At 38.8% G+C, this 13,144-nt stretch overlaps 2 protein-coding genes and 1 non-coding gene across 10 annotated transcripts in view; 1 reads left to right on the top strand and 2 right to left on the bottom strand.

Moving 5' to 3' along the window:
• LOC102221134 (CREB-binding protein-like) overlaps nucleotides 1-4,452 on the bottom strand; it is a 39,289-nt gene extending 34,837 nt beyond the window's left edge. For 5 of the 6 annotated variants that reach the window (XM_023333343.1, XM_023333344.1, XM_023333348.1 and 2 more), the window contains exon 1: nucleotides 3,529-4,452. In XM_023333343.1, the coding sequence (XP_023189111.1) occupies nucleotides 3,529-3,616 (88 nt within the window). In that variant the 5' untranslated portion in view covers nucleotides 3,617-4,452. The remainder of the gene's footprint in view (nucleotides 1-3,528) is intronic. The other variant, XM_023333345.1, reaches the window with a different exon arrangement.
• A 2,186-nt stretch (nucleotides 4,453-6,638) lies between these two features.
• The window catches only part of LOC102231255 (adenylate cyclase type 9-like), a 45,727-nt gene continuing 39,221 nt past the window's right edge, over nucleotides 6,639-13,144 (bottom strand). For all 3 annotated transcript variants that reach the window (XM_023333368.1, XM_023333370.1, XM_023333371.1), the window contains one exon: nucleotides 6,639-13,119. In XM_023333368.1, the coding sequence (XP_023189136.1) occupies nucleotides 12,157-13,119 (963 nt within the window). In that variant the 3' untranslated portion in view covers nucleotides 6,639-12,156. The remainder of the gene's footprint in view (nucleotides 13,120-13,144) is intronic.
• trnad-guc lies at nucleotides 7,754-7,825 on the top strand. Its single transcript has one exon. It is a non-coding gene; the product is annotated as a tRNA-Asp (tRNA).

Raw genomic sequence — 13,144 nt, 5'->3', positions numbered from 1 at the left:
ATAAAACAACCAATAACGTTAAGATATCTTAGGCGTGAAAAGACCGTTGCATCCGTGTGAATGTCGGGGTATAGATTTTTCCAGAGGAACTTCTAAAGGGTTCGAACAACATAAACAGTGTTACAGGCCTTCAACATGTGTGGGCAAAAGGCTTTGATATTGATGTAGAAGTAGAAAAATTAGAGGCCATTTCATGGTGCATTTAAAGCCAATTTACACAAATATTGGTGGTGAGCAGATCCCTCTCATCTCTTCCCATTTCTTTTTCTCGTGGTTTTTCTAGTTGCCCGCAGGCAGCGATTTAAATGGTGTTTCTCCAGGAGCGTACAGTTCATCTCTTATTTGGATTTGATGCGCACGTGTCGGCAACAGAATATATGGCCGTCTCATACAAGAATCTGTCTTTGGCTCTCAAAAACATATTTTTGTCATTGTGAATTATTGCACTGTGATACAGTCTTGTTTAATGTAAAGTAAAAGGTGAGGGTCAGTGGTATTGTCTGGATTGTTTATACTTATTCATCAATACAAATTAAAACAGTAGATTGGGGCCAGTTATATTACTGCGTTTAATTTATTTGATTTATTTAATTTATAAGGTTTGAGAACGGTAAAAGATTTAAAAACAGCTAAAATTTTCCCTTTAACCATTCATTCGTAGCCTTTTAATGCGATACCAGAGAAAACAAATGGGCCTAGAGAAATGCCTTGCAGCCCTTCCCCCACCTGTTGCTACAAACTGCTGTAAGCTGGCTGCCAAAGCAGATGTCCTGATTAACCAATCAATCAATATTAGCACGTCAGACTTGCTTTTGCTTTTACTGTCTTTTACCATTTTCTCCACCGTCGGTAAATAAATAGATTTCAAAATATTAAATGCAGTTACTGTGTGCAGTTTATTTATGTGTGTGGTGTCTTAAAGAATTACAAATGGGTAGTTTTTCAAGAGCTGTATTTGTGTTTTTGGGGCGATGATTGCTGTGCCCCTAAAAAAGTAGTAATAGTTTCATCATCATCACAATAGTGCCAAAAAATATTGTGATAAAATTTTAAGTCCATATAATATAAAATTCTGGCAAACTGCAAGAATGGATTTAAACGAATGCCTCCAATAGACCACTGCCTGTAAGAGAAATCTACAAACTACTTCTATACAAAGCATAAAGTAGATTTTAATGCTGCATTTCAAGAGAGGAGATGCCTGTTGCAGGAAAAAAAAAGAAGAGAAAAGTAGTGTGAGGCATTTGGACGAACTCAAGCAAAAAGAAGCTTAAAAAAGGAGGCAGCTCACACTAATTACACCAAAGAGGAGATTATCAAACTCTCCTTCGATTTCTTTGAGTGTATATTTTGAAGATGTGCAAATGCAGGGACAACACTTGTGGATTGCATTTTTCTGGTTCGCCTGTGCACACAGACATGTCTAGTTTTTAAAAATCAGAGGCTACACAAAGCTCTAGCACTGAGCCCTTTTCTCATTCACAACACCTGCAACCTCGTCCTCCGACAGAGCACAACATTTTTCAAACAACTTTCACGGCAAACATCCTCATCTGTCATCAGCGGAACCATTTCTGCGAGGCTGGGATGAAATTACAATGCTATTGCTGAAAATGGCAATGATGGTTTTATGATTTTTCTAACTTTTATTTCTTTACAATCTCCAACATTACTCTCCGGGAGCTTCAGCATCTCAGGCAATAAACATAAAGATCAGCATTAAGGGTGCTTAAGAGTCCATACAACTGGCAAATATATTGCTAAAATATGCAGAGTGTGAATGCCAGTCACTGGAAATGGAGTATTTCACCAAATATTGCCTCCAAGCTGTTATTTGCATTATTCTGTAAACTGACTTTGTGATGCTGATTGCAATTTGATATATTGTGCAGCTCCTATATCCAGATGACTATTTCTCAGCAACATAGTAAGGGGTTACGGATAAGGCTTTTTATTTAATTTACTTGGGGCAAGTAGACTTTTTTTTGTTTTTAAATCAACCAAATATTAAGTTAGGTCATGTTTTCAACTACCTTTATCCCAGAAATCAAGTGATTTGATGAATGAGTAGATGCTTTTGTCTGAAGTTCGGCATTTACATTCTTTATAGTAAACAAGTATGTAAGCTTTAGTATTTGTTTTAAAAAAAGTATATATTCTCTGCTATCGATTTCAATTACAAAATATTCTACAAGAAGGAACGGGATGATATCTGCTGAATAAAGCGATTATGACAAATCAAGTATGTCATTCAGTCTCACTACTGAGGCTGAACAGAATAGTGATCGTCCGAGGATTCCTTCTTTCTCTGCTTGATTCAAAACTAGAATCGGCTGCACATATTTTTAGTTTTTCATACATTTGTAGTACTTGGAGGCAACAAAACCGTCTGCATTCCTGGAGAGAACTAAAATCAGCGTCAGTGTCAAGGCAAAATGTTCATTTAGAACTTAAACACTTGATCTTGGTATCACTTGAGAGTTTGTGTATTGCTCTTTAGGAGAGAAATTTAGAGTACAACTCTTCTGAAAAGTTCCTACACTTCAAACATTGCATCTAACCCTACATTTTTTAAGCACATGCTGAGAAAACACATAAAGCTGCAGTTAAGAGAAAGGATGCTAATATCAGCCAGTTTGTTGCTTCTGTTTGCGCTCCTATCATTTTATTGGTAATAACGCTACTGACTGTATTATCCCCTCTAAACTAGCTACAGCTTTTTCATTTCTGCACATTTCTGTATGTAGAATTTTCAATAAGGCACAAATACCCAGAGTATCGTTTTTTAAATTAGAAAATTCTTGTTTTCCACATGGCTTTTTATTTTACTTGCATTTGTTATATTGCTTACAGATTTGGTCTAAAGTAGCATTGGACTTAATAGAAAGCGGTATTTGCAAAAAAAACAAAAAAAGCATAATCTAGCTTAATCAAGTTTATAAATCAAGTCTTCAAAGGCTGCAATGCAGGACATAAAGGAGATAAACTACCCTAGAATCACAGGTTTTCACCCAACACAGTTGATTTAGCATCCTTTTAAAGTTGTTAAATTGAAGTTTCAAATTAAATAGTTTTATTTTGACACAACACGTCTGTAGACATTTTGTTTGAGCACATATAGCAGTACTTTTAAAGGCACACGGGAATAACTATCGTTGGTTTATTGTCTAATTCTCTTGACACACGAGCCGAACGGACCGAGCTGGCCAACAACACACAGGAAGCTTGCTATTGACTGCAGCTGTGTCCAGGAGTGGAGTTGTGCAGGTCTGCCAAACTGAATTAATGCCATGCTGCCCAACAACGCGTCGACGTAAACAGGGATTGTACAGAGAGAACGAAACCATAACAGTACCGTAAACCAGCCAGCCCACCAGTCTACCTAACTCACCTGTTATTAAATCTGAACGTGTTCCCCTTGGTTGATACGGAGGAGTTAGTGAGCTATACTAGAGGGTCTAATAGTGAGTGCGAATCGTCAAAACAGTTTTTTTTAAATTTTATTTAGAAAGCGTGTTCAGGCCTTACCTTGTCCATCAGACGCTGATAGGGCAGGTGAATTTAGTTTCGGTCGCTTGGAGCTGGGAGGTCCAACATCCAGCAGGTTTTCAGCCATAGTTGTCTTCAGAATCTGTCTGGCTTCTTTATTTTTGCACTAACCTATGACAGGGAAGGGTTTTTTTTGTTTGTTTTTTTCTTCTATCAGCCGGAGCCTTCCCAGTTAGCACATTAGCAAGTTGGCAGCTTAGTTAGCTAACTGGCTAATTGCCTGCTACCAGCTCTGGTAACTGTTAGCTACTCCTCGCTGTTAAGAGTCAACGTCTTTCAAAAGAGATGCAATAGCGCCCCGCTCCGCCACCGCCATTCACCCCATGATAATCCAACACCCAACACCCACATTATTACCATTAAATAATCCGAAATAAAAGAGTCCCCATGTAAAAATCGAGCTTCAACGAGTCAATCCAGATAAATCATGTAGGCTGCTGCATACCGGGCAAAAAGTCGTAATTTCTAAATGTTTAAAGTACCCATTTTGCGTGACGTCAAATTTCTTCATGCAAAAATCGCGCGAAGCTCCGCAAAAATGCACATTTGCACAAAAATGCAATTTTTTGAAAAATCCTCCCCGAAAGCCGCGACCTGGTCCTCCGCTTGCCGACGGTAAACAATGCTGCTCCCGAACGGGCGACAGGGGGCTCGAATCGCCGCACTCTGAAGGGGAAATCAGATATACGGAGCAATTCTGCCCGACGACCACCGTTCCGATTCCAGTTTTTTTGCACAAAACGTTCCGGGAGCGACGTTAAGGTTTCGTTTTCGACAGAAGGACGCTGTCATAGCCAGGTAATGGTGCTGTATTTCTACGCGAAACCCAGTGTTGGATCGAAATCCCAATTCCGAGCCACGACAAGATGGCGGCTGTTGATTCCTTCGATACAAAAAAGTTTTTTTTTTTTTCTTTTCCAGATCGACTGTGGAGGGGGAGGGGCCGCACAATCACGCCCTGCGTAAAAACACTGCCGCTGGGCGCCGCTAGGGGCGCTCAAGCACTATGCATTATAAAGCAGTTCATTGCTCGTTAATTATTTTTTTTTCTACTGCTGTAAATTTAAATAAAGTGAATGGCATTTTTGTCAAAAACCACGGGGAAAATGTTTATTTTGAAATATTGAACATACAAACCTGTATGGCTCTCTGATGAACAGAATTAATATTTTACAACCTCACGCCTGTGAAATAAAATAAACATATTTACTACAATCTGCCTTTGTTGTTTTTTTCCTTTTCTATATGTACTGTTCTTTTGATCCTTCGTGTTATTTTTTCTAATGTTCTCATAATTATACTTTTGTATGTACTTGTGCTTTTTTCAGATTTCACCTTGTGAAAATATTTTATTGAAAAGATTGTATATTATTTTTCTCATGCTAATTTTCTAAAACCTAGAGTAATAGGCAATTATCTAATTTATTAACTTAATAAATTCTATATATATATAAAATTTATTAAGTATATATAAAATATATAAATATATATTTTATATATAAAATATATAAAATTATATATATATATATATATACGTATATATACATATATATATATGTATATATATATATATATTATATATATATATAATATATAAAATTTTATATATATATACGTATATACATATATATATATATATATATATATATATATATATATATATATATATATATATAAATCAGGCAAAGAACTTATCACCAAGAATTCCGTGATTACATTAATAAGTTATTTTCTTTTCTATCTACATTGTCATGAACAAAATATGAAATACTTCGATACTTTTTATAATGAACATTGCTTATGAACTAGACATAACATCTGTACAACTTTAACTATCCAATAACATATCTTCTATCCCCAATTATGTTTTACCATTACTGTCTTGTAGCTCACTGAGAGGCACAAATATATATTTTTTAAAAACCCATCTAGATCAATTATTTTTTCTATTATTATCCGTACCATTCATTCAGCAGCAAAATACCTTGGTTTTAATACTTAAACGATACGGCATAATTCAATTTGTTTTCTAAATGTTAGTTTGGGTATGCTAGTGCTTCTGGGGCACGATAATGGGAAATAAAATATTATCTTTCCATTCTATACACTAAAGATCCATTGTAAGATTTTTCAGTATTATGTTAGGATGCTGCGATGTTTTTCATTCCCTTAAGCCCATAGGCCAACAAACGATGAGTTTTAGAAGGAGTCTGTTATATTAACAAGGCATCTTAAAACAATGCAGGAACACATGACAGCTGCAGGGTTTGATTAGATATCAGTGTGCATATTGTTGATCTTGAGTTCTGCATTTTGGTCTGCAGTATTCCACTTCAACATTTATTTCTTACATACTGGAAAAAAGAAGAACTGGATTACACCATGACTCCCGCTTAAGCCAATACACACATTGAACAGTTTGCTAATAAACATCCCTTTCTTTTTTCTGACACATGCACATGTAAAAAAATAAAAAAAATTCAAATTAAATGTAACGAATTAAATGCGTAGATGTACAAACAATGAGTGCTTTTCAGGACCATGTGTTGATAAAAGTTGCATAAGATAATGCACTCAAATAATACATTGTGAGTCTCTGTTATGAAAATATTGCAAATGCATTCAAAATCAATCAACGCTATTCTGGAACATGCCAGAATGTTTGTGGGAGCTGCTTTAATGTGATCATCTAAACGAACAATGAAGTCATGCTGTTTCACTGGTGCTTCCTTTAATTTTCTTACACAACGAAATCGTATTTCTGATGCATGCTGAGGGTTTTCCAACACACAATGATGAAATGAAATGAAAAATAAAAGGATATTGAAAAGATTTCATCAGACCTAACCCACATTTGAAGCTCAGTGGAGGCAGTGTCATGATACGGGATTAGCTCTTTACCTGTGAGCATTGATCACTGTAATCATAAAAGTAAGTCTGTGACTGGATCGTCTGACTCCCTTTGAACAAACTCTTCATTCTTAGTGCAGAAATAATTACAGTGTGAGTATAGCGAAGAATCAAAAGAACTCGCATGCAGTCGAGATAAACGCCTCTCTCTGGTACAACATCACAAATCACAGACTCGGTAGTTTTCAATGTAATGTTTTATTTGTGGCTGTATACAGATGTGTGCTACTGGAAAGGTGGTGCACTTGTCAACTTGTGAAATCTCTTCTTTTTTTTTTTCTTTGTATGCTGTGCTGCCATGGCCTAAAACTCACACAGGATTACTTAGCAACATAAGGCATTGAGGTCGTCAAGAAAATGCGTGTGTACGTGTGTGAAACCTTCCTTCACAAAAGACCTGGTATTTCGTCCAACCTTTTTTTTTGTGCTGTGGCTCATCGAAAGCGAGCGATCTGGGAACATGGATCACAGGTGTACAAAAAAGAAATAAAAAATTGAGAGCTTATGACTGAAGTCTAACATAAATATTTTTGTCTCTAGCTACTGTGACACCTGCTGAAGATGCTTCTTTGGATTCTCATGGTATTAATGCAACTAGGGTTAAATCATTTGACACTATAACCACACTTCACACACACAACAATTTCAGAAAAAAAAGGACTCCAACTAAAAAAAAAAGAAAAAGGCACTGATTGTGTATGTGGGGATGCCCAGTGGCAGAGGTAACCAAACGTTTTTCTATGCTACAGATGAGGCAGATGGATACGGTGGCGTGCGAAAGTATTCACAGCCTTTGAACTTTTTAAATTTTGTCACATTACAGCCACACGCTTTCATGTACTTTATCTGGACGTTATGCAACGTAGTACATAACTGTGAAGTGGGCAGAAAATGATACGTGGTCTTATTTTCTTTTTTGTTTTTAGATAAGTCTTTAAAGTTGCAGTGTGTAACTTTTAAAAACAATATGTCTTACACATATTTAATAAAACTGTCACTATGCTTTGACAGTAATATGTGAAAAAAAAAAAAAAATCAAACTCCACTGCCTCCTGCTTGTGGTCCAACTGTCATCTGCAGAAACAACCAATCAGAGCCAGGGGGAGGGTCTCAGCACTGTCAATCATCCTTGTGTATACCCAGTTCAAACACTCCCCCTTGCTCTCTGTGACATTCCTCCACACAGAAGCCTGTTGTGAATGCTCAAGCTAGTTAGCATAGCCACCAGTAACGGCCAATGAACTATTTTCCTGCAATGGTGCTAAATGTACTGAATGTACGCACATTTATTATCTCCTCGTTAGTACAGTGGTGAGTATCCCCGCCTGTCACGCGGGAGACCGGGGTTCGATTCCCTGACGGGGAGTGAAGTTTGTTTCAGGTTCCTCTTGAAAATGAGATCTAGATCTCAACGGGGTTTACCTGATTAAGTAAAGGAATATTAGGAGCGTGTACATGAGCATGAATGACTACACTACATGGTCGCAATTTTAACAAATATGGTAAATGGGTAAAAACCCCTCCAAAAAAACCATACTGTTCAAAAAAGTTACATACTGCACCTCACTCTTGCATTCAGACGTTACCCAATAATAAATTAAGAGTCTATCTGAGTGCAATTTAATCTCAGTAGAAATCCAGCTGTTAGAGAACTTTAGCGAAGAAACAGCCACACAATGACCAAGAAACACAGCAGACAGGTTGAGGGAAAATGTTGAGGATAAGTTAAAAGCAGCGTTAGGCAAAACGCTTAAGACCGGGGCAACGGTTCATCTTCCAGCTGGACAATAACCCAAAAACTAATAACCAGAGCTACAATGGAATGGCTTAGATCAGAGCACATTCATGTGCTAAGATGGCCCAGTCAAAGTCCAGACCTGAATCCAATAAAGAATCTGTGCAAAGACTGGAAAATTGTTCCCAAACAGTCCCCGATAAAGTACACTCAAGTCTGTGGTTGTAATGAGACACAATGTGAAAACGTCTAGGCGATATAAATACTCCTGACAGGTACTGAGAATAGAGACGATTTTCCCTTTTACATTTTTTCTGAAATGACAACACATCCTCTTCCCCCCTCCCAGTCCGGCTCTAACAGCGAAATGTAAATAATGTAATTCCTGTACAAACAAGGAGGCAGCAGCAGCAGCAAAGAAATGAAACACTGAAGATTGGCTAATCTCGAGGATTTCCTTTTGCATCTTTTCTCTTATTTACTTTAGGTAAAAGTTAGATGTCTCACAGTACACACACACACACACACACACACACACACACACACACACACACACACACACACACACACACACACACACCCACACTACAAGAGAGAGACATGTGCTTTGAGGAGAAGAGATCGAACATGAGCGGGAAGTGAAAGGGCAAAAGAGCAAACTGTGGCAGTGATTTGATGGGAAACCCCGTCGGATTTCAACGGTGAGGAATCTGTCAACTCAAACTTGCAGCAAACGTTGTGGCAGCTTGATTTTCTTAAAACAGACAATCATAATCAAATCATCCTCGTGAAAAATGTATCATGTAAAAAAACAAACAAAAAAAGGTGTACTAAAATACTGAAATAGAAAAAAAAAAACAGCCACAACTTTAGGCACCACAAAACAATCAACTAGCTATTGTTGCACTTCACTTACAGACCACTTCATTAAAGTGGCACAATATTTATACAGTAGAGGGCTCCTTCCCCAGGGAAGAAGCTCTGAAATGTCACAACGCTTCAACAGCAAGCTGTAGGGCTAAACTCAAATTCAGCTAACTAAACAGAATAGAAGTATCCTTTGTTGTCCCACAGTAGGGAAATTATATTAATTTTATTTCAGGTTTTTTTTTTTTTTTGTTCCTTTGTTTCAAGCAGTAAAGGTGACCAACGGAGCATCGCACAGTTTGACTCGGAGGTTTAACACACAGTGAACAGTAGATGAGCTGTGCTCTGACACAGAACAGGCGAATGGGGACTGTGATTGTTCCTCACGTTCCCAATTAAAGGTACACAACATAAAGGTACACAACATAAAGGTACACAACACCCCAAAGTTGATTTGATTTCTAAACTCCCACCTCACTTGTAGACAAGCTTCCAGGTGAAGCAAACTAAAAACCTTTGTTTTTGAATTTGCTCCTTCGCGTTCTCAATCCGGGGAGGGTGGGAAGCGAGTATATTGCATCCTCGAAAAGCAGATCATGGTTTCACTGGACAGTACGCTTCAGAAGTCCTCGATAGTCATCGAGCTTTTTCACATGTTGTCATGTGGCAAGCAGAAACCTCAATGCGCTGAAGCAAAGCGTGGGATTTCATGCGACAGACCAGCACAAATTGGTGGAGAATTAACAGGTGTGTGCATCCATTCGTCTCGATGAGATGAGGATAGGCCAGCAGCTAACAATTATTTTGGTAATTGATTATTCTATCGACGATTCTGATGTTTAATCAGACAGAGGAAATGGGCAAATTCTGCAAAGTTTTTATTGAACTATTTACGCTTACTTCAAACAATATTGGAAATACATTAAAAACACAGATAAATAATTTAATTCCTTTTTAAAATAATGCAAAAATAGACATTTTATTGCCTTAAATGCAACAACATAGCATTCTGTTAGTGATTGATCATTTGTAGCAAAGCTAAAAAAAAAAAAATACTTCTAACATCAACATGTGAAAAAGCTCAGCCTGACTTAATCAATAAATTGTAGGGCTAATCTGTTGATTATTTTTTCGGATTAGCCAATCAATAATTGGATAGAAAAAGGGACTCAATAGGAGATTTTATTTACTATTTAGTTATTTATTGTTTTTTACTAGATTTGAGTAAAATGAAGCTAACGCTGTGTCACTTGATAAGTTCTGGGTAGAATATATTTACTGATAAAAAACGTTTGTTTTTTTAAATCATAAATGCAAAATGTATACATCTTTTGTAAAGTTTTGGCTTAATTACTGCTTTGACTATGTTGTTTTCTTTTTCTTTTTCTGAGTCTCTATTCTCCATTTAACGATTAATCGCTTACTAACTTATTTTTAAAAAACACGAATAATTCACATTTTCACCAAGGATACTCAAATCTGAACTTTTTGGTCTACATTCAAAATGCCTCGTGGCTGAAAATAAAAAAAAAAATAAAAAGAACACTACACATCAACCTGGATATATAATCAACATGGTGAAACATAGTGGCAGCAGCATCATGCTGTGGGAATGTTTTTCTTCAGGATGGAGCAAGCAGCTCCAAATCTTGTAAGAAAAACCTGTTAGGAGTTTACAAAGACTGAAGGTTCACTTTTCAGCATGACACTGAGCCAGAGCTACAAAGGAACTGTTTGGGCCAAAGCGTGGTCATGTCACAATGACCTAAATAAAGTGAAAATTTGACTTGGAATCAGTGCAAGAGTTTAGAATTGCCGTTTTTTACTAAAGCTCTCAGTGTGACTGAGCTGATGTCGTTTTTGCAAAGAAGAATATGCAAGTCTCTAGATGTATAAAGGAAGTAGAGACTTGCAACAAAATCCTGGTTCTACGAGGGATTGATTGGGGAGGGCTGACAACAAATGACCGCCACACTTTTCAGATTTCATTCACTCATTCTCATCGATATTTGTACTGGTTTTACACTACTTTGTATTGATCTATCGCATAAAATCCCAATAACATACATTGAGGAAACTGGAAAATGACAAGATGCAAAAAAGCTCAAGATGCTTGAATACTTTTGCAAGGCACTGTAGGTGTTTAAAGTGCCTTCCTGTTCTCTGATGGTGTCCCTGCTTCAGAAACACATTTTGTTCAGATCTATTTTCTCTTATGTGTCTAAGCTTTTGTGCTTTTACTGTAAGATCTTTCCCCAGAGTCTCTAAGAAGCAATCAAGCTGTAAAAACGGCTAAATACAAGTGGTAAAAATAAAACAAAAACACTGTGCAAGAACTGTGCTTAAAATGTTCATCAAGTTGCTACACAAGCTAAAATAAAAATAAAAATCATCAAAGCAGCCTGCTTTTGCAGCATATCCTCTTATAAGTGAATCTCTGGGCATAAATTAATACTGTATTTAGGCCCTTATGTCAAAGCAGTATGCGTAATATTAACACTGCTTTGTGTAATTCCCTCAATTTTTCCCTAACTTCCCACTAAGCCCATAACACGGCGTTGGCACTTACATAAAAACTAAAATGATTTTCCCTTAGCAATTGATATGGCACAACGGTAATGATTTATAAAAAAAAAAAAAAACAACAAAAAACCAATACTTGCATTAAAAAAATAAAGGATGAAATAAGAAACTACAGCATGATCTGTAGTCTAGGTTGTTCAATTCTTGTTCACTTTTCATATTTGTTCGTTCACTGTTCTAGTTCTGAAGGCACTTAATAAAAATATTAAGAAAAGACATAACACCTTAAAAACGTTCCTTTTTCCTCCTTCTTCATGCTTTTCATCGTGATAAGTCGCTGTGCTCAGCACAGCTCGAAAATCCACCGTTATAGCGCTCGGGCAACGCTCCCATAGAAGATATTCGGCGGACCCCCCCGGCCCCGTTTTCAAGCCGCGGTGTGCGTTGAAACGATCCGCTGCTTCCTCCGTGCCAAAGAGGGAAAGGAAGAGACGTCCTTGCTGGCATCTGTAATCGGTCCTAAAGAGGTGGAAGCGGGGGAGAAGAAGACGGAGGAATAGCGGGATCTACGATCAGAGACGGGCGTAAAACTCCTCGTTGAGTTTTGTCAGCTCGTTTGCCTCTTCCTCCTCCTGAAGCGTGAGAAGAGCGGGATCTGTCTGTGTAGCAGGGACTGTCTCAGAACTTGCAAGGCTGCTAAAGTCTCTGTCGGGGGACTCCTCAGGGATGTGTGCTAAGTCCCTGTAACCTTCATCCCTCTCTTCTATGCTCGTCGCTGGGTTGGGCTCGGAGTTTGCTCCTGCAGCCCTTACAGCGCTTTGGGGCGGAGGGGACTGATTGGGAAGAGAGAAGGAAGTCTTACAAGAAGTTAATATCGTCTGTCCAACTCCAGCTGCCGGCTCCCTTTGCTCCTGGCAAAAGCTCTCCCCGCTTTTCGGGTAGAGAAAAGTCCTCATTTGGCCTTTGCCCTTGACATTGACTGTCCCCCTGTAGTCGAACTCCAAGCCCATGGCGCTGAGGACGGCGTGGCTCTCCTCGCTCACCTGCACCCGACACTCCACGCCGGTCGAGTCCATCCGGCTGGCGATGTTGACCGTGTCCCCCCAGATGTCATAGAGCAGCTTGGTCGTGCCGATCACTCCAGCCGTCAGCGGCCCGTGGTTGAACCCGATGCGCAGCTTGAAACCGAAGCCTAGCATATTCTTGTTGAAGTCGTCCAGGACGCCCATCATCTCCAGGGCAAAGTCGAAAAGCGCCCTCAGGTGCGCGTGGGGAGACTCGTCTTCGTCATCCCCCGTCTGCTGGACGTTGAGCCCCGACGCCGCCATGTAGGTGGAGCCGATGGTCTTGATTTTCTCCACGCTCCTGAACTCGGGCTTGCGGAGGAGCTCGTCGAAGTCTCCGATCAGCTCGTTCAGGACGCGATAGCACTCCTTCCCGCCCTCGTAGCTCTCTTCGTAGAACTCGCTGAAGTTGACGATGCTGGCAAAGATCACCCCCACGCTGTCGTGGTTCTTGGAGTAGCTCTGGGTCTCCTGGGCAAACAAGAAAAAAAGGGGA

Source organism: Xiphophorus maculatus, chromosome 5 (genome assembly GCF_002775205.1).
Source record: "Xiphophorus maculatus strain JP 163 A chromosome 5, X_maculatus-5.0-male, whole genome shotgun sequence".
Taxonomy (NCBI): Eukaryota; Metazoa; Chordata; class Actinopteri; order Cyprinodontiformes; family Poeciliidae; genus Xiphophorus; species Xiphophorus maculatus.
The sequence above is the reverse complement of the archived record's forward strand: the minus strand, read 5'-3'. Positions and strand labels throughout refer to the sequence as shown.